The 21,489-nt window shown below is 46.9% G+C and overlaps 1 protein-coding gene across 29 annotated transcripts in view; it reads left to right on the top strand.

The window, feature by feature from the left end:
* The first annotated feature begins 3,897 nt into the window (after positions 1–3,897).
* The window catches only part of SDHAF3 (succinate dehydrogenase complex assembly factor 3), a 60,580-nt gene continuing 42,988 nt past the window's right edge, over positions 3,898–21,489 (top strand). For 3 of the 29 annotated variants that reach the window (XM_033931074.1, XM_033931044.1, XM_033931073.1), the window contains exons 1-3: positions 3,898–3,951; positions 8,942–9,130; positions 14,323–14,413. In XM_033931074.1, the coding sequence (XP_033786965.1) occupies positions 3,913–3,951; positions 8,942–9,130; positions 14,323–14,413 (319 nt within the window). In that variant the 5' untranslated portion in view covers positions 3,898–3,912. The other 26 variants (XM_033931045.1, XM_033931075.1, XM_033931064.1 and 23 more) reach the window with 25 other exon arrangements.

Here is a 21,489-nt window from a genome sequence, read left to right as displayed (position 1 = left end):
AAAATCTACCTCTTGGTTCTGGAATGACTAGGTCACAAGCCTCTCATTCCTGTTGGGAGGAGTTAGATAAGAGACAGAATGGCCCTTTCTGTCATCTTCCTTCTTTCAAGCAAGCAGACTTAATCCCTCATCAGGTCAGGATTTCCCCCATTTCCCTTCCTCAGCAGCAATCTTTCTTTCCTAATTCCCTCCTCCTACCTTTCTCCAGTGCAGCATTCCAAGGACTCTTGTAGATAGGGAACTTGACCGATTAAGGAAGGCAAGAACAACATGCTGCTTCAGCTTGGCCTCTGGAGCTTATTTCTTGCATTTTATAGAAGCAAGGTTATTAGCTTCTGCCTAGAGCATGTGCCAGCACACTGTATTACGGGCAGACACAGATACATGACGTTCTCCTATGGGCCTTTGGAAATTGGCTGGAATATCAGCTGAAGAAACTGCTTCCTACATGGCCTGCATGGGTAGTCTGGAGACTCCCAGGAAGGGAAGAAAGTGAAATGGTTATTTTGTCTGGAGAGGAAGATACAGAGAAACTATTTATTGCTGCATTGTGCTGCTCCTGAGGCCCCTTCCTGATTCCCAGTTAAGTAGGATGGGGGGCACTTTCTGTGTGTGTTCAGGATGAACAGTGTCAGGATTCATACTTTAAACTTGAAACATCCTTAGCAGAAAACAGAAGAGGGGCTGGTACTCTTTTTCACTATTGTCAAAAAACGATAACTTTAAAGAAAGCATCAGTGTCCCAAAACTTAGGAAATAAGAATTCTGAGAATAACAACTATCAGGACACCATCTTTCCACTTCCCTTTTGCATGCTGCTTCAAAGAACTCATGAATTGTAATGTTTAGATACAGAGAAACAACCATTTCTTAGCAGCAGCACAGACAGAACCTGAACAATAATACTTTTTAGCTACATAAACCATTTCCTTCCTCAAAAAGTGCTACATTCATCTATTAAAAATTAACCTTGCTTTTCATTAAGTACTAGAAAATGACACGGGGAAAAAATTTGTCCCCATCCCCGCGACCATGGTCCCTGTCACTGCCCCATCCCCGCGACCACTGTCCCCACCCTGTCCCCGTCCACGCGACTACTATCCTCGCAGCATCCATACAAGCCTCAGTACTGCAATATTTAGCTTATTCCTTCCTTATAAATCAAAGTTCTGGTTGCTGAACTAGAGAAAGAGATGTTCAGCTGGCAGGGATGTGTTTATAAATTTTTATCAACACAACTAATATACTTCTTTATCTTAAATAAAAATAAATATAATTTTTTTTCTACCTTTGTTGTCTGGTTTCTGCTTTCCTCATCTTCTCATTCAATTCCTTCCATCCTCTATCTGTCTTCTCTCTGTGTCTTCCATTTGCTCTGTTACTGTGCCTCTCCCTTCATTCCCCCCCCCATTGGTCTGGCACCCATCTTCTTCCCTCCGCTCCTCCCATAGTCTGGCATCTCTGTCTTCTTCCCTTCCAGCATCTTCTCCCCACTCTCTGTTCCCCATTTTCCTTCAGCATCTTCTCCCTACTCTGTCTTCCCCATTTCCCTTCAACATCTTCTACCCACTTTGTCTTCCACATTTCCCTTCAGCTTCTTCTCACCTCTCTTTCTTCCCCATTTTTTCCCTTCAGCTTCTTCTCCCCACTCCCTGTTCCCCATTTTTTCCCTTAAGCGTCTTCTCCCCACTCTCTTTTCCCCATTTCCTTTCAGCTTCTGTTCCTCTCCACCCCCTTTCAGCGTCTGTTCCTTTTTTTTCCACCACCACCCTTCCCTCTCGCCATCTCACTGCCCTTCAGCACCCCTTGGGTGGCCCGAGAATCTCCCTCCCTCCCCCTTACCTTCACGGCACATTTTAAGTTACTTTCCAGAGTAACTTGCTCAAGCTGCGCCAAGCTGGAAGTTGCATCAGAGGAGAAGCTTCCGCCCTCAGACGCACACGATTGCAGGCAGGCTCGGGCGGCTTGAACAAGTTACTTTGGAAACTAACGTGCCGCAAAGGTAAGGGCGAGGGAGGGAGATAGATTCAGCCGGTAGGAAGGAGGGAGGGGGCCGCGCACGATCGGTGACTGCACGCGTTCCCTCCCTTAACTGCGGGGACAAGGCCATTCACCGCTCCATGGGGCAGTGGATGGCCTTGTCCTTATGCCCACAGTGAGCACTTCCCCCCCAACATCATTTTGACGAGTTATCTGCAGCTACCAGTGGCTATCCGTGGGTTTCAGCAACCATGTCATTCTCTATTAAGTACTTCACCAACACAATTACAGTTTCTCAGAGTGCACAGAGTTAAAGCAGTGACATTACCATCTGTACATATCATGGAGATCTGAGAATTTGTAAACTGAGATGGTGATCTTCCAATTCATTTCATTAATAAATTTATATATTTATCAAATGAGATATTAAAGATTTAAGTGTAAAACTATCATAAACAAAATAATATAGACCTTCTTAACTGCACCCTTAAAAATTGCTTTGCAAATATGTATGTATTCTCTTGTAGGACACTAGTGACCTCTAGAGGCAACTATCTCTTACCTTCTTGAACAAATATTGAATCTGAAATGGTCAAATATGACTTGTGAGTAGTTACTGCTTTCTTTGATAATCTATCTATATATATAAAATCGGAGGTATGTATGTGTGTATGTATGTGTGTGTGTGTGTGCCGCGATCACGCAAAAACGGCTTGACCGATTTGAATGAAACTTGGTATGCAGATCCCTCACTACCTGGGGTGATATGTTCTGGGGGTCTCGCGGCCCACCTGCACACGTGGGCGGAGCTACAAACAGAAAATCAGATTTCACCCATTCAAGTCAATGGAAAAAATGTAAGAAGCTGTGGGACCGATTTGAACGAAACTTGGTATGCAGATCCCTCACTACCTGGGGTGATATGTTCTGGGGGTCTCGCGGCCCACCTGCACACGTGGCCGGAGCTACAAACAGAAAATCAGATTTCACCCATTCAAGTCAATGGAAAAAATGTAAAAAGCTGTGGGACCGATTTGAACGATACTTGGTATGCAGATCCCTCACTACCTGGGGTGATATGTTCTGGGGGTCTCGCGGCCCACCTGCACACTTGGGCGGAGCTACAAACAGAAAATCAGATTTGTTAGACTTAGGGGTACTTGGCTTGAAGAAGTTGATAAACTCTGTTCTAGGGTATGTGATCATTGAGTGGTTAAGTCCCAGTGCTGCCTCAGCAAAGAAGTCAGTGGCCTTTTTCCCAGCTGGCCATGATGGTATTCCTTGCACATGCTCAGTTCATGTGCAAGGAGTACCAGAGAGGTATGGTGGGCAAAAAAAAGAAGACATAGATACCCCAAAAACATCCTAAATTGGCAATTGAGCATCCTAATTGCCAGGACGTCCAAATGCCGATAATCAAAACTGCCTTTCTGTACATCTAGCGAGGTGTTCCAGCCTCTATGTTTAGAGCATGAGATGGGCGTGGTGGAGGCATGTTATGGGCGGGCTTTGGATGGTCTCAAGGACGGGTTAGACATGGTCGTCTTGCAGTGATAAACATTTTGCAAGACATCCTGGATGGAACTTATTGTATATGTTTGGAACTAGACCTGTAAGTGCTATTGGGATGGTACACAGGAGAGTATACTAGGTGTTTTTTTTGGAGGGGGGGCTCACCCTAAATTCTAAGGGGTTATGGTGAGATATACAGCTGGTATCCTTTATGTGACGTTCACAGCAGTGCCCTCTAAGGTGTCCCATTGCTCTGTTGGGAAGTCTATGTGGCCAGTCCATTACTATGTTGGCTCCACCCACGTCCAAATGGTCATGATTAGGACATTTTCAACCTGGATGTTTTTCTGATCGAAAATGGGGTGAAAAGTTAGACATGCTGGCAGCCTAGACGTCCTGGTGGCCAAGACTTCTAAGTAGATGATTTTCAAAATCTTCTATATATATATAAAATCGGAGGTATGTATGTGTGTATGTATGTGTGTGTGTATGTGCCGCGATCACGCAAAAACGGCTTGACCGTTTTGAACGAAACTTGGCAACTCTGAACCTCTTCTCTCATTTCCCTTCTATCTAGGTAAAGGGGTTTGTTATCAATCCTATGCAAACTAAAAAGTGCTCCAGATCAGGAAGTACAAGCCTGCTCCTAGGGTTGGATAATACTGGTAAAATCGCACTGCTGAAACAGCTTCAGAAGACATCAGTTACATCACACCTATCCAGGCAGGGCTTTAATAATTAAAGTGTGCAGTCTCAGGGTTTAAAACTGAATGTGTGGGATACTGGAGGAAAAAGGAAAATTAGGTCATACTTGAGAAAGTATTTTGGAAAATACTGATATGCTTCACTCTTGAATACATATGCCTTTTTAGAGTCACAAAATTGTTATACGTGTCCTGCATCAGAAAATTTGTGGTACAAGCAGTATACTGACAATCGGATTAGGAGAGCTGGTGCAACTGCATAACAAACTACACTGCAACCCAGAACAAAAGATTGGTTCCCACATAAGAAGTGGTAGTACTGGGGACAGTTTTAAGAAAACTCCTCTGGCAGGAAGAAGTTAAAATAAACAACAAGCAAGCGAGAGGAGCGGTGAGCCGGTAACCTATGTGACAGAAGAGAATAGAGAAATTGTGATCGCGTATTGTGGAAAGAAATTTGCTAGGGCAATGTAAGGCTGAAGGAAAGCTTGACACCGAGAAGTTACAGGGATTTTTTTTTTAATCCTGTCCCAATGAGATCGGGATAGGTGATTATAAACAGTGGAGCTGGGAGGACACTCGTTCAAAATCGGGGACGTCTGGTAAAAACCTTATTCGTAGCCTTCAGCATCAGATAAACGAAGTCCTCTGAATAAATTGTGCGTTCCAAACCTCGCTTCTAAACTGGAAAGAAATTCTGTATCCACACACTAAGCCTTGAAACGCAGAACCCAGTGGAGGAGTGGCCTAATGGTTAGTGCAGTGGGTTGAGAAGCTAGGGAAGCAGGTTCAGCAGCTCCCACCGCATGGGTAAAAGTCACCCAACCCTCCGTCGCCCCTAGGTATAGAAACCTAGATTGTGCGTCCACTAGGGGCACAAGAAGTAAGAAAAAAAATGTTTTAATCCTCTATAATTGTAACTACGGTTGGTGAGGCGAGGAGAGCGGAGGAAACCGTGGAACCTGGTTGCATTCAGTTATCCGTTGTGAATAACAATGTGTGTGAGAAGGAGATATGCAAGTGGAGCTGATGTGCTCATAGACTGTGGAGCCTTAGACCTGGTCTCATCAAATTTCCCCCCACCCCCTTCCACTTGAGGGCGAGAGGTGGGGCTACGCTCTTTTCTCCCTGTAAATATAAAAATGAAGGTCAACAAACCAGCACACAGCAAAAGTAGTACAAGAAGATTTATTTATTTATTTATTTTGTAGACTAACTTCATTGGGTTTGAGCTAATACTTCCTTCATCTGGTCCAAACAACTAGCAGGTTAAAGTATAAGATTTTTGTTAATGTTGCTTTTAGATCGTACCTAGATCTATGCAGTGTTAACGATAAGCTCCAGGTGGGGAGGATATCTGAGAAGAGAAATTGACTTGAATAAGGAAAGATCACAAAAAGTGCTAGTGGAAAAAGAGGGGCTTGAATCCTAGTTTTGCTGGTATTTTGATAATGATTCTGAAAGAAAATATATAATAATTCAGGAACATAAGTTAATTGAAATTAAAACAATAGTGTATCAGAGCTGACCCGAAGGACAACAGGCGCCTGTTGTTGTTTTTTTAAACTTGCAGAAATAGCTTTATTGTCTCTCTTGTCGCCTTATTCTAACAGTAATTCTCCCTCCTCCACCGCACGGTTTTCCTTTACAGTACTATTATAATGTATTTTATGATTCACATTTATTTGTTATTTTATTGATTCACTTTATCTCTCTCTTTCTCTTCATGTATCCAACAGACTGCCAAAACCTGTTGTTTCTTTCTCTACAATATCACTAAAATCAGACCCTTTCTGAGCACATTACCAAAACCCTCATCCATACCCTCATCATCTCTCACCTAGACTACTGCAACCTACTTTTTACTGGCCTTCCGCTAAACCATATCTCTCCCCGCCAGTCTGTTTAGAACACTGCTACATGCTTCATATTCTTCCAGTGACAATATGCCCACGTTAACCTCAAGTCACTTAATTGGCTCCCTATCTGTTTCCACATACAATTCAAACTCATCTTACTGACCTACAAGTGTATTCACTCTGCAGTATCTCTCCTCTCTCCCCACACTCCCCCCTCCCCCAGCACCCCGCTCATTGGAAAAGTCTCTCTTATCTGTAATCTTCGCTACGACCAGCTCCAGACTCCGGCCCTTCTACTTTGCTGCAATGTATACCTGGAACAAATTGCTTGACTCAGTACATCTAGCTCCGTCTCTGGCATTATTCAAATCCAGACTCAAAATCCTCTTCTTTGAAGATGCTTACAATTCCAAACACCAACCCACCTTCTAAGCACCAATATCTGTGTTATCATTCATCTGTACTTCCCCCATCTGAGCACTGTGTATTGATGCACCTTCTTGTCTAGTTTGTCTGTCTTGACTAGATTGTAAGTTCTTTTGAGCAGGGACTGTCTCTTTTATGTTTTGATGTGCAGTGTTGCTTATGTCTAGTAACTACACAAATAAGTATTATAGAATAGTAGTATTGCTTGGCAAGCTCATCTTTTGTTACATAAGAACATAAGAATAGGCTTACTTGGTCAGATGAATGGTCCATCTAGCCCAGTAGCCTGTCATCACACTGGCCAATCTAGGTCACATGTATCTATCTTTCAAAAACCCAAATAGCAACATTCCGTGCTACTGATCCAAGGCAAACAGTGGCTTTCCCTATGTCTGTCTCAATAACAGACTATGGACTTTTGATCCAGGAAATTGTCCAAACCTTTGTTCATTGTGTTTGGATCAGCAGAAGGAAGTATGAGTATTAAGTCTGGAAAGTTAGTCCATAAATTAACTAAGTTAGACTAATTGAAAGGCGATATAGGTATGTGCATGGAAAAACATTTAGGGAGCCCTATGGGCTTTAATCCATTCCTGGTTTTACTGCTAGTTCCTGCAGTAATGAAGTAGGAGTGTAATAAAGAGGATTAAGTGATATGTGGTAAACTCAGCAAGAACTTTGGAAAACTTATACAATAGGGTTCTTTTAACCTTCCTTTCTTATAAATCTGTTTTCGGGTGATTTTTATCGACTTCTTTCTCCCCACATTTATGGTCCTTTGCTTACTTTAATGCTGCAATTGTTTGGGGCTCTTTTCCCCGATATGCTAATGAGGCCCTTATTACTTTATTGCTGAAGCCTGGCAAGGAGGCTGACTCCCCGGAATCTTATCGTCCCATCTCCTTGATCAATGTGGATCGCAAGCTTTTTGCCCGAATGCTAGCCGATCGCCTGGCTCTGCATCTTCCTCAGCTTATTCATGAGGATCAAGTTGGGTTTGTCCGGGAGCGTCAATCTGTCTGTAATGTATTTGGAAGGAGGACCCTGGGGGGGGGGGGGTTAATTATTTTATTTTGGGGAGGTTTGTGTTGGGTGGGTTTTTTTTGGGTAACTTTGTTCTATATTACTGGATTTTGTTATCAAAATTTTGAACGTGCCTTTCCATGGTTTGTTTCTTGATTGTTGGTTTTGTTGTGCTCAATAAAATACATTTGAACATAAACCTGTTTGAATTTGAAACTGTTGCACATTTTCAGGGATATGCAACATGGATGTGCTGTGGAAGCTTTTTGTATCTTTTATTAAGGGTGCTGCTGCCAAGATGCAGATAGATTTCTAGTACAAAAATTTGTTATCCATTAAGGGGGAAATGTTTTTAGTGTTTGAGCATCTTTGAACCTGCAAACTATTTTTCCAAGGGATTCTTCCCAGCAGAGCTGTGGAGTCGGTAGATAAATCCTTCGACTCCGACTCCTCAGTTTCTGGTACCCACGACTCCGACTCCAGGTACCGAAAATGTCTCCGACTCCTCGACTTCAACTCTACAGCCCTGCTTCCCAGTGTGGTCTATTTGGTACAGGGGTGTCCAATGTCGGTCCTCGAGGGCCGCAGTCCAGTTGGGTTTTCAGGATTTCCCCAATGAATATGCATGAGATCTATTTGCATGCACTGCTTTCAATGCATATTCATTGGGGAAATCCTGAAAACCCGACTGGACTGCGGCCCTCGAGGACCAACATTGGACACCCCTGAATTTTGGTACAAATGTATCCATAGAATTTGCTTCTTGAAATCATGGACTCTCAGAACAGACTTTCCTGCTTACTTTGCCTTTCTTATCTCTTTTTTTTTCCATGAGGAAAAGTATATTAATCATTTCTCAGTGCAGAGGGCATTCTCCAGGTTGCCAGTAACTATCTTATCAGGCATCTCGGCAATTGTCAGTGGGTATAAGGAGCAAGGTGGTAATGACTGAAATGGGCTAGCATGGCTACTACAATACTTTATCCTATAGCAACAGAATGGCAGAATGAATTAGGTCCTTATTGTGCGGCATCATTAAAATGGAAATGCTGCAGCCTCCAGATCATTTTTTTTCTAATAAAAATGACAGACAACCTGTGATCTCTCTTCCCTCATATCTTTAAATATTAGAGGAAAGGGTAATAGAGAATGAGGGCTGACCTTGGTGCAGGGCTTTGGACACTGATGTATGTCATTTTCTCTTAAGGTCACAAAGACTTAGGCTGCAAAAACATGGGGCTCATTGTGGTCAACCCTGTCCCCCCCCCCCCAAAAAAAAAAATAAAAAATCCAGCCCTGTTGCAGAGACATTTCCTAACTGTACTTGGTTCACTTTAACTACTGTTAGCTGTTTCTGTGTACTTGGGGCAAATATAATTTGCTGATCTTTATCCCTCTTCTCCCTTGATTTTTATATTTATTCTCTTTGTTTAGTAGGAGGTGATGTCAGGCGGTCCCCCATCCCTGGTGTCCCAGGTGAGGTGCCTCTACAAGAAGATCTTGAGACTGCACAAGATACTGCCCCTGGACTTAAAGGTTTTAGGGGATCAATATGTGAAAGATGAATTCAAGAGACACAAAACTGTCAACCCAACTGAAGCCCAGCGATTCCTGGAGGAATGGGAGGCAAGTTTACTCTATTATTCCGGCAGAGTAATTGGAAGTCTTTCATTCCAACATGCAAGGTTATTAATGAAAGGCTGCTAGTTAGTTTGTCATAATTGCAAAGGGAAAAACATAAGTTTTAATTTTTTAGCAATGTCTATTGAATTTTCAGTCCCCATTCCAACATTTAAAGGTGTTTCACGTGTATATATAATTTTAGCTCACATCTTTTCAGCTATGGCTTAAGATGAGATACATTAAGATACAGAAGGTATTTTTCTGTCCCTGCAGAGCTTACAGTCTAATGGGGCAGTTTATAACACAGCATTCCATTTAGGTTTCCCAATGTTGTATAGGAAGCAATGTTTTTTCTATTTTACTGGCCCATGTGTGCATGAAAAACTTCTGTGCTAGTTTTCAGCCTTGACTGTGTGTGCAGTATAGCCTATGTTCACAATTAAGAAAGCTAGCAAAATTTTGTGTTGTGTATGCAGTTGCTAGGTGTTCCTTTTTTTGACCCATTTGAAGTTTGCATCAGTGATAAATATAATTTTTTGTAGTTACCCAAATCCATGGTTGAAATTACATAGAGGGGAGTGGGGGGGGGGGGAGGAGGTGATAGATGATAGGTAAAGAGAATGAGGCAGGATTAGAAAACACTAGGGACAGTGTGTACATTTTTAATGGCCCTAGAATCATATATTTTATATCACAGCATTTGAGTCTTGACCTATGGCTTATGTACCCCTACTTGTAAGTTTGTGTGGAAGGTATCAATTTACATTTTTCGGCTCTACCACCTCTCCACCACTGCTCTATGCTGCTCAGTTCATCTTTTTACACGTGAGTTGAAGGTGTCTTTTTTTTTTTCTCTGCTTTGTTCTTTGTTTTGGGTATTATATTTTTTTACCACTTGAGAGGCTTTCTGGTGCCTTAGAGCAGCTCTGCCACAGTGGAGACACAGACACTTTTGGTTAGTGTCTATAGCTGATTCAGGGCACCTACCTGGCCAGCCTGCACTAACACTGGATTAGCTCGGGGACCATTCCCCTTGTAACTCAGCTCACTCCTCATGTCTGTGGATGTTCTTGGGCCTGAGCACAGGCTGATTGGCATCTGTGTTGGTTCCTAGGATTTTATCAGGTGCCAGCTGATAAAATACTAGGATTTTATCAGGTGGAGTGGGGTCCAGAGATCAGGCTCTTAACAGTCTGAGTGGCAACCAGAAGAAACGAGCAGGTTCCTTTTTGTATGCTTGTCTGAGGCAGTAAGTCTCAACTACTGTCCAGCTTGTTTGAGGGAGGCACAGCACCAGCTACACTGTGAGTACTGAGCCTGTTGCTGTCTATGGGACATGCGTATTTGTGTGTGTGGGGGGGGAGGTCTTTAATTCTAAGTTTTGAGGGATTCTGAGGCCAGTATTTACCGCATATACTCGAGTATAAACCGACCTGAATACAAACTGAGGTAACCTTTTTCCCCAAACAAGGAGGGAAAAAAGGTTGACTCGAATATAAACTGGGGGTGGGGGGTTGTTTATATTCAAGTGCCCTGCCTGGCTCTGAATCCATCTCCCTCTCTCCCTGCCAGGCTCTGCACCCTGTCCTCCCTGTTTTATCCTCCTCTGCACCCTGTTCCCTCTCTCTCCCAATGCCTTTCAGGCCTCCACCAGGTGGTTCATTGGTGGGTTGGGACAGGACGGATTCCTCCTGCTTCCTGCCCCGGGCCAACTCTCACCTCCCTCCCGCCTCCCTGATTAGTATAAACAGTACCTTTAAATTCCCTCGTGGTCCAACAGTGAACTGGGGCAGGAGCAATCTTTATACGCTCCTGCCCCGTGCAGATCTGCTATCTGACTGGCTGTTGCGGGTTCTCACTAGTATTTCAAGTGTTTCTACAACTTTTTTTGTGCACAAATGATGACAATGCTCATAGGGGCATTTTTACTAAACTGGTAAAAATTTGCAATTACTGTACTACTGCTAGTGCAGGGCTATATTGCATGGTAGCTGAAAATGTTACACAGCACCTATTGGTGGGCTTCCTAGCATTTTCCATTGCAAGTCATGCAGTAACATTCATATTAGGTACCTGTCCCCGGTCAGCACATAAGCACTTGGTGCCGGGCTAATTTCTACAGTCCATGTCCTGAATAAGACAAGACTGATTGGGATAGAAAGCAACTCCAGTAGCTGGAATATAAGGATTGTGAGGGGTGGACTTTGGCAGTATATGTCCTAGAAATGGCAAAGAAAGACCAGAATCATATATTTTATATCGCATTCATTTTTGGTTTAGTCATGCAATGATTATTAGTATGACTGTTGGGCAGTCTGAATGAACCATTTAGATCTATTCAATCTTCCATCATTTAATATGTTTTTATGTTGAGGAGGCGGTAAGTGGTCTCACATTAACTCTGCTTTAGTTAGCATGCAATAAGTGCAACACGTTAACTGCAAAATGACTTCCATACTGGTTTTCCACCCATGCCAAGGTCCCTGAAGCAAAAAGCATGGTAGTTGCCATAGTAAATTATCACAAAACTCCTTATTGTGGTCTTGGGCTAGCAAGTTACCGTGCATGGTAAGCTAATCATTTAATAAAATGGCCTCTTACTGTGATTTGTCAGGGTTTCCATTTTCAGGATATTTGTGCATATTTCTGTTTCTAATTTGTGAGTCATTATTAGGTGAAGGTTTATCCACATTGTGCATGTGGAACTTTGTGGGATTCTTCCCTCCCCCAATTGTCCTGTTTGTCTCTTACATGGTTAATGTAATATACAGTTCTGCGTGCGTCTGGCAGCACTGTAGAAATGATAAGTAGTAGTAGTAGATTCTGCTAACGTGTAATATCTGAATAGAGTTGTGTATCAGACCTGTGTGTTCCATTTTCTCAGTAAAGGGTGTGGTTTAAGGCTTTAGTATCGCATTTGCAATGTTACTTTTCCATAGGCTCTATGATTAATTGCAAGGGGTATGGCTATTGCAGAGGTAGGGCCCAGAGTGGTCATCCAATCTCCAGATTTGAAAGGCCCATACTGATGTGCTATGTAGTGCAGAGAGGCAAAGAATTATTGTTGATTAACTCTTAGCTGAGTATAAAGTTATGCTGTGTAAGTTATGACACCCTGAATATTGCATGCTGCAATATGTTCTTTCTTGTTTGTGCTTATTACTAGATTGCAAATTGTTGATGAATAGGACTATAACTGCAGAGCCTCTGTTTGGTAGTGTGCTCAGCATCTTCCCAGCTAACACAGAGGCAATATGCTTTCCAGATGTTAACTGCAATACAGATGCACTTATCGCCTGTTTAAGGTGGCAAATAGGGGTAGGCAACTTTGTTCTTCGAGGGCTTCAACCCAGATGGGTTTTCAGGATTTTTCCAATGAATGTGCATGAGAGCTGTTTGTTTGCACTGCCTCTTTAGTATGCAAATAGACCTCATGCATATTCATTAAGGGAATCCCAAAAACCTGACTGGGTTGTAGCCCTCGAGGACTGAGGTTGCTCTGTGTTCTGTTGCATTAACTGTTAATGAAAAATACAAAATGAAGTGAGTTCCAGCACCAGAATCCAAAAAGATGTTTAAAAAAAGTGTCACTTCAATTTACCCATCAAATCTCTTGATTATAGAGCAGTGTATCTCGAACTGTGTGCCATTAGATGCCGGCGAGGAAGAGAGGTGTCGGCTGACTGACTATACAACATGCCTCTCACTGTGAGATGCAAATCTTGTAGACAGCTGGTGCAAGCGCCCTCTCCTTCAGCACCCCACACGGGTGTAGTAATAGCAGGCTCTGCACATGCGCAGATGGTGATGTGATGACATCATGCATGCACGTGACATCATCACGTTGACACCTGCGCATTTCCGGATGTCCTCAAGCTGCGGCACTAAGTTTAGTGTGTTACAGCTTCAGAAAGTATGCAGGACTGCTATAGAGAATAGTCCATGCCCCTTTCAAACAAACAGTAAAACAACACAAAGGAGAAAATGCAACATGGCTGTGTTTCAGTGAAAGTGCCTTCACTTGAAAGGCAAAGCCCAGATCTTGACGCTGAATTTGTCAGGTAACGCAGAAAATTAACATATGGGTCATTCCATGTCAAGTGGACCAGGAGCCTACGCTTGACCCCCTTGAAATTCAACCAGATTTTACAAGGGTGCTGTCTAGGGTCTCAAATGAAACTGCAAAATTTTGGGGATCTATCTCAATTTGGTCAGGAGCTAGGGGTGGTTGAACAAAAGTAATTGATCCACTCCCATGCCTCGTATGACCTAAAATGCCAACTTTGCTTAAGCACTGTGGCAAAAGGAAACTACCTAGGAGTCTTTTTGAGTGGGGCTCTAAGATTGAGAACCCTGTTATGTAGACTATTCCCATCTTGTGACCTCAGTGTGGTCATGAAGGGCCTGCTCCATGCTTCTTGTGAGCCTCTGACAGAAGCTTCCCTGTTGGACCTTATGGTTAAGACACTATTTTTGGTTGCCATAGTCTTGGTGAGAAAGATCTTGAAATTACAGGCCCTCTCTTGTAGGGAACTCTTTCTCTATTTCACGGAGTTGGATATTTTTCTGCGCACAGTACCTTCCTTTCTTTCAAAGGTAGTTTCTGCCTCCCATGTCAATAAGCTTTGTTTGCCTGCCTTTCATCCTACGGGCTCAGTGAAACAGAGCAGACTCTTGCAGAAGCTGGATGTGCACAGAGCCCTGCTTATCTATCTGTAGAAGACTAATGATTCCAGATTTTCTGATCATTTTTTTGTGCTGACCAGGCACTCGAGACGTGGCATACCAGCTTCCATTGCCAGATGGATTTGTATAGCAATTTCATCTAACTACATTGCCTGTGGGAAACAGCCCCTATCTCTATCGTGGCACATTCAACAAGAGGTGTAGCGGCTTCCGGGGTGGAGTCTCGGAATGATGAAATGTGTAAAGTAGCTACTTGGGCTACTCTTCGCACTTTTACGAATGGATGTGGTGGCTCGAGAGGATGATGCTTTCAGGTCATCAGTTTTGAGGATAGTTTCATCTGTCCCTCCCTAGACGGCTGGCGCTGCTTTGGTACATCAGCTAAAGTACCAACTCTTCTGATTAGGTTCTTACCTCAGTAATCTTGTTTCTGTTAATATACACAGGAGTCTATACAGCCCACCCTGCGCAGACTTTTGATTTGCCTGATTTCTTCTACTGTTTTTAAGATTCAGCTGAGACATCACTACAGGAACAGGGGTCTCCCTTTCACTTTTCCCTTTGAGGGGGTTTCTAGCCCCTACAAGTCAAACTTAGCAGGTTAGTTCCTAGTTACTCGTGTGTGATTTGTTGTTTAGTGTTGCATTAACTGTTTGTTGATCTTTGTTATATTGCATAAGTTTCAAAGCAGAACAGAATATGTTTGTTGCTGGAGAAGCTTCCCCATGCCCCTCCTTCTCTTTTCTTCAGTTTCAATGGAGTTTGATTGCTTTGGTGCCAACTGAAGAGGGAGGAGTTCAAGATTTATAATGACACCTATCCATCAATAATCAGAAATTATAGCAAAATATGTTTTATTTCGTCAGCGCTGAGAGAAACAGCAAAAAAACAGATTCTTGTGCAACAGGACTGGTAGTCTTGACCAGCGGGTAAACCTTCATCAGCCATGAGGATTATAAAGAGCACGTTTTGTTTTCATGCTCCATCTCCCATCACTCTTGGATGAGCTTCACCCCTCAGTCTTTCTCTCTATAAGCAAGGAGTAGGGAGCCTGTCTGTTCTGCTCGAGTTTGATTTTTATTATCTGGTCACAGGCTTTCAGTGCAAAGGATCCCGGTCACCCCTGGGTATCTCTGGCTGTGAGAAGATGCAGACTGTCAGGGCTGAGGTCTGTAGCCCACAGACACATGCCTCGCATGATTCCTGTGTAGCCAGTCTGCATCAGTTGTTGGAGCTCAGGGTCTGTACTCTTGGGAGCAATCTCGCCCCAGTGGGCTTGAGTGGCTCGCCCCAGGTTCTGTCCGCAGTGGACTTACATGCAGACTGACAAATCCTGTGGTGGTTTTATCCAGGATCGGGGACTACTGTGTTTCTCCCATGGCTCCAGCGGAGGGTCTGAGGGTCCAGTTTCACGCTGGGGAATGGACCGCTGTCTGAAGAAATAAAGCCATCTGTTGGACTTCAGGCTTGCCTGAGACAGAAATCTTCTCTCATCCTATGCAGTTCCAGTACATAAACATGGCACAGTGAGTAAAGCTATTGTAGCCTAAGGGGAAAATCAGGGGGAGGGGGGAGTCGTTAAAAGTCATTTTTGACAGTTTCTGAGGTTGGAGATCAGGTTCCCCACCTCCTAAATTCCCTTCCCTGCATTTTCTGTTTGTATTTTTTCTCCATAGGCTGTTTTAGCTGCCAGAATCGCTATCACAGTGGCCACCTTGGATTCCCGATTTTGTTTTAAAAGCTTCCACGTGCCTCAGTACCCCATAATTTTTAAATGACTCATGGTATTGCGGTATATAAACTGTTATTATTATTATTACTCTGTAGGGGTAATCCAGCCTGAGCATAGCAGAAGGAGATACAAGCAGCCATCCAGTTGGAGATGGTATGCTTAGAGATAGGATATCCCAACTTATTTGGATTGAAGGAGACAAAAACTTGAGGAGCAGTTCTGTATGGTTTGCTACGTTCCAAATAGAAGGCCAAAGCATGTTTACAGTCCGGAGAAGAGAGCTGCACGGGAATGGGGACGACGGGAATCCCGCGGGACTCCCGTGGGTTCCCCCTTTGGGTCACGGGAATCCCATGGGGACGCCCCCTAGGGTCGCGGGGAACCCGTGGGGCGCCCCCTAGGGTCGCGAGGAACCCGTGTGGATGCCTCTGAGGGTCGCGGGGTTCCTGCGGGGTTGGATGGCACTCGAGCAAAGCCCTCCCTTCCTCCGACGTCAGCGCTGACATTGGGAAGACTTCCGGTCGGCTATGTGCGGCAGGGCGGGTAGGGAAAAGGCAGTGGCGTACCAAAGCGGAGGGCGGTCCACCCCGGGTGCAACCATGGGGGGGGGGAGTGTGCACAGCCGGTCAGGTCCCCTTACCCTTGTGGCGCTTCCCCCGATCGACCGACAACAGGCCCGGACGACAAACCTCCCTGCCCTGTAGCCGCGAATCTAAATTACCTTCTTACAGCAGCTTCAATACTCCAGCTGCTGTAAGAAGGTAATTTAGATTCACGGCTACAGGGCAGGGAGGTTTGTCCGATCGGGTGGGGAAGCGCCACAAAGGTAAGGGGCAGGGAGGGAGAAAGGGAGGAAAGGTGGAGTGGAGAAGAAAAGAGCTTAAGGGAAATGGGTAAAACTGAGGGGGGAGAAGGCCGCTGAAAGCACTGGGGAAGACAAAGGGGGGAGAAGGATGCTGAAAGCACATGGGGAAGACAAAGGGGTGGAGAAGGACGCTAAAAGCACATGGGGAAGACTGGAGGGGGGGAGAAGGATGCTGGAAGCACATGGGGAAGACAGAGGGGGGAGAAGGACGCTGAAAGCACATGGGGAAGACAAAGGGGTGGAGAAGGACGCTAAAAGCACATGGGGAAGACAAAAGGGGTGGAGAAGGACGCTGAAAGGACATAGGGAAGACGGGGGAAGAAGGACGCTGAAAGGACATGGGAAAGACAGAGGGGAGAGAAGGACGCTGAAAGGACATGGGGAAGACAGGGGGGAGAAGGACACTGAAAGCACATGTGGAAGACAGATGGGGAGAAGGATGCTGACAGGACATGGGGAAGATGGGAGGGAGAAGGACGCTGAAAGGAAGTGGGGAAGAGAGAGTGGGGAGAAGACGCTGGCAGGGAAGAAGACAGAGATGCCAGACTATGGGGGAAATGGAGGGAAGAAGATGGGTGCCAGACCAATTTGGGAGGGGGGAGAAAGGGAGAGGCACAGTAACAGAGCAAATGGAAGACGCAGAGAGAAGAGAGACAATGGATGGAAGGAATTGAATGAGAACATGAGGAAAGCAGAAACCAGGCAACAAAGGTAGGAAAAAAATTCTTTTTTTTTTTGCTTCAGGATAAAGTAGTGTATTAGTTGTGTTGATAAAAATTTATAAACATTAGAGGCTCTGGTAGAAACCCGTTTACAAAGTATGTATTCTTCCCAATTAATATTTCCAAATTAATAGTCTTTTTGCTTATTTTTAAATGGGTTTCTACCAGAGCCTTTAATTTAGTACCATAATTAAATGAAATAACTATTATCCCAGGACAAGCAGGCAGCATATTCTCACATGTGGGTGACGTCATCCACGGAGCCCCGATGCGGACAGCTTTTCAAGCAAACTTGATTGAAGATTTCAAGTTTACTAGTGCTGCACCACGCATGTGTGTGCCTTCCTGATCCACTAGAGGGCGCATCCCCTCCTCATGGTCTTCAGTTCTTAGTTTTCCGCGGAGCCAGAAAGCCCTGTCTCTCTTCTCTGCGTTCTTATAAGTGCCTTTCTAGCACCGCGGCTTCTTTATTTTGTTAGGGAGTCGCTGTGCGTTTGTTGATTGATCGTGTATTTCTTTGTTTCAAAAAAAAAAGGACTTTTTATTGTGTTTCTGCTGGTTCCACCGGCAGGCCCTTCTTGGGCCTCAGCCATGCGGCTAGGCCTCATTTGGCTGCAGCTGTATTTTCTTCTTCCCTGGCCTCTCTCTGGGCTCACCTCGTGTGAGCAGGATGGCCAGGACCATTTTTCCTTCGTTGGAATCGGACTGAGTAGCTTCGATCCCCGGTAAGTCTTCTTTCTTTCTTTCTGTTCTTCTAGCTGCGTTACCTCGGTAATGCCACCGGCTGAGTCTCAGGCATTCCAGGCATCGAGTGCAGTCGTGCCCGCCTCTACGAGACCTTCGAAGCGTGCCTCCTTTCATGGGAATACTCATCTCGAGGTTGCCCTTTATGGAGCGCACTGCTGCACCTTTATTACCAGTTTCATTGGTACGGTGCCGACTTCTGAACCTCGATGTGCCTTGACGTCGACTGGAGCTTCGTGCCTCGACGTCGACTGGGGCTTCGTGCCTCGACGTCGACTGGGGCTTCGTGCCTCGACGTCGACTGGGGCTTCGTGCCTCGACGTCGACTGGGGCTTCGTGCCTCGACGTCGACTGGGGCTTCGTGCCTCGACGTCGACTGGGGCTTCGTGCCTCGACGTCGACTGGGGCTTGGTGCCTCGACGTCGACTGGGGCTTGGTGCCTCGACGTCGACTGGGGCTTGGTGCCTCGACGTCGACTGGGGCTTGGTGCCTCGACGTCGACTGGGGCTTGGTGCCTCGACGTCGACTGGGGCTTGGTGCCTCGACGTCGACTGGGGCTTGGTGCCTCGACGTCGACTGGGGCTTGGTGCCTCGACGTCGACTGGGGCTTGGTGCCTCGACGTCGGCCTCGACGTCGACCGGCTTGGTGCCTCGACGTCGACTGCGGCTTGGTGCCTCGACGTCGACTGCGGCTTGGTGCCTCGACGTCGACTGGGGCTTGGTGCCTCGACGTAGACTGGGGCTTGGTGCCTCGACTGGGGCTTGGTGCCTCGACTGGGGCTTGGTGCCTCGACTGGGGCTTGGTGCCTCGACTGGGGCTTGGTGCCTCGACTGGGGCTTGGTGCCTCGACTGGGGCTTGGTGCCTCGACGTCGACTGGGGCTTGGTGCCTCGACGTCGACTGGGGCTTGGTGCCTCGACGTCGCCTGAGGCCCTGTGCCTCGACGTAGGAGGCGGCTTGGTGCCTTGACGTCGTCTAAGGCTTTGTGCTTCGACTTTCTGCCTCGATGTCGACTGGGGCTTGGTGTCTCGATGTCGACTGAGGCTGGGTGTCTCGACGTCGACGGATGCTTTGTACCTTCGACGTCGGCTGCGGCCGTGTGCTCCGCGTCACTTGACGCTTGTGCTTCGACGGCGCCTGAGGCTTGTGCCTCTACGGCGACTGAGGCTGGGGGCCTCATTGTCGGCTGGAGATCTGTGCCTCGTCGTTGCCGAGGCTTCGTGTCTTGCCGTCGACTGGAACTTTGTGACTTGACGTCGCTTGGGGCTTTGCCCTTTGGTTGGCGGTGGCCTTGTGTCTCGATGTCGACTGTGGCTTGGTGCCGCAACGTCGCTGGGGGCTTTATATCTCGGCAGCGGCTGAGGCTTTGGGCCTCGGCGTCGACTGCGGGTTTGCGCCCCGATATCGACGGGGGCTTAGTGTCTCGACGTCGTCTGGGGCTCTGTGCCTCGGCGTCTCCGGCTCCTGTTCGAAAGGGTTCCCCGCTTTCTCTTCGGTTCATTCCGGGCAGCCGTGACGGAATCTTGTAGTATGGAGTTTGGTTGCCTGGAGGAGACTCTCTCCCTGCTCCGGCTCTATTGCTCCTGCCATGCGTTATCTCGCTTGGCGCAGAGTGTGGCTGAGGATCCGAACCTCCAGGATCGTCTCGCCACTTTTACTTGCGTGAGTTCTGCGCTTCTTGAGGCCTCTCTTGCGGTGGCCATTAACCGCCTCTCAGAACGCATCCGGTCCTTCGCCTATCGGGACGCCTTCAGCTGAATCCCGTCTGCCTTGGTGGTTTGGACTCCTTCTCCGGAGGGGCCCTCCGGATATCTTTCTTGTGTTCTCGGCCTCCTTCACAGCAGCCGCAATAGCTGCAGCAGCGCTGGGTTATGGTCCATTCGCCAGCTTCGGCGACTCCTGGCCGTCTTTTTGACTAGTCTCGCATAGCCTCCGGGCTGCTCTCCTTCTGGGATTCCTCCCCTCCCTTCGGGAGGGGTGTCTCCGTGTCTACGCACCGGGAGTATAGCCTCGCTTCTGTCGGTTGGGCATTCCCATCCTCCCATCTGCGTCTGGTCCAGGCCCTTCGTGACCTGCACTAGTTCTAGTCCGGGAGTGGTTCAGACTCTGCCTGCCCCAGTCTCGGGAGTCCGTCGGGGCGGACCTGGACCCAGTTTGTCTGCGCTCCTTCTTGTCTCGGCCTCAGGGGGTGGCCCTTGTTTGTTTATGCCGGAAGGTGGCCCCTCTGTCCTTGGTCCGCCTCCAGTCTTTTCTGCCTCGGCAGGCCGCCTGTCTGCGCTTGAGTCAGCTGGTGTCTCCGCAGTCTTCGGCCTCGGCCGAGCTGATGTTGATCCTTTTGGGATCATGGGTTTCCACGGTTCATGTCCCGATGTTCGCCTGGTTTCATCTTCGTGTTCCCCGCTGGACCCAGCATCTCAGTGGTGGCAGCACATTGTGGTGCCTCCCTCCTTTGACACGCTTGTTTCGTTGGTGTGCCACCTCTTCGTATCCCCGCATCAGAAGGTTCTGCCGATGGACTCCTCGGCATAGGCTTAGGGGTGCACCTCGACGGCCTTCGGACTCAGGGTCTTTGGTCGGGTGCGGGCCGTCGCAGCCGAATCAATCTGCTGGAGCTCTGGGCCATTTATAATACCGGGGTGGATTTTCGTTATTGGTTGCAAGATTGCGGGGTCCTGGTGCGTCCCGACATCCCGGTGGCGATGTATTCTGTGACCAAGCCAGGGTGTACAGGTTCCCTGTTACTTTGCAGGGGAGCCCTTCGTCATTGGCAGGGGGCGAAACACCACTACTTATTTCTTTGGGCGGTGTATTTCCGGGGCGAGCAGCATTGTCTGGTGGACACGTTGAGTCGCCCTTCTCGGCCGCATGAATGGTCGCTCCATTCTCAGACTCTGCGGCATGTGGTTGTTCGGTGGGGAACCCCACAGGTAGTTCTGTTCGCTTCGCCCCTCACTCACTGGTTGCCTCGATATTGCTCGAGGATGTTCTCCCGGGTTCGCATCGAGGTGGATGCTTTCCTTCTCGATTGGATGGGCAGGTTCCTCTATGCGTTCCCTCCCTTTACTCTGATTCTCAGATCTTTGATGCACCTCCTGTTGGGCTGCGCCACCATGATCTTGCTGGCTTCTCTGTGGCCCTGACAGCAGTGGTTCTCCCTGCTCCTTCAGCGTGTCAGGGAGCCTCTGCTTCTACCTATGTTCCCTTCTCTGCTGTCTCAGTGTTGAGGTTTCTGTTGCCTCCCAATCTGCAGTCTCTACACTTATCAGCTTGGTTCCTCGCAACGTGCCTCCCTCCTTCTGTTTCTCTCAGTCGGTGGGGATATTCTCGAGGCTTCTCGTATGGGCTCCACTCGGCAATGCTTTTCCCAGAAATGCTCCTGATTTGCTGCGTGGTGTGCTGAGCACTGCATGGATCCACTCTCTGCCACCTTCCCTTCAGTGCTGGATTTTCTGTTCCACTTGTCTCGGTCTGGTCTCAAATCGACATCTATCTGAGTCCACCTCTGTGCGATTGCTGCCTTTCCTTGGCCGCTGGATGGGAAGTTACTCTCCGTTCATCCGACGGTTTCCCGCTTTCTGAAGGGTCTCTTCAATGTTCATCCTCCGCTCAAGCC

This window comes from Geotrypetes seraphini, chromosome 2, assembly GCF_902459505.1.
Source record: "Geotrypetes seraphini chromosome 2, aGeoSer1.1, whole genome shotgun sequence".
NCBI lineage: Eukaryota > Metazoa > Chordata > Amphibia > Gymnophiona > Dermophiidae > Geotrypetes > Geotrypetes seraphini.
This window is presented reverse-complemented; position numbering and strand designations above follow the sequence as displayed.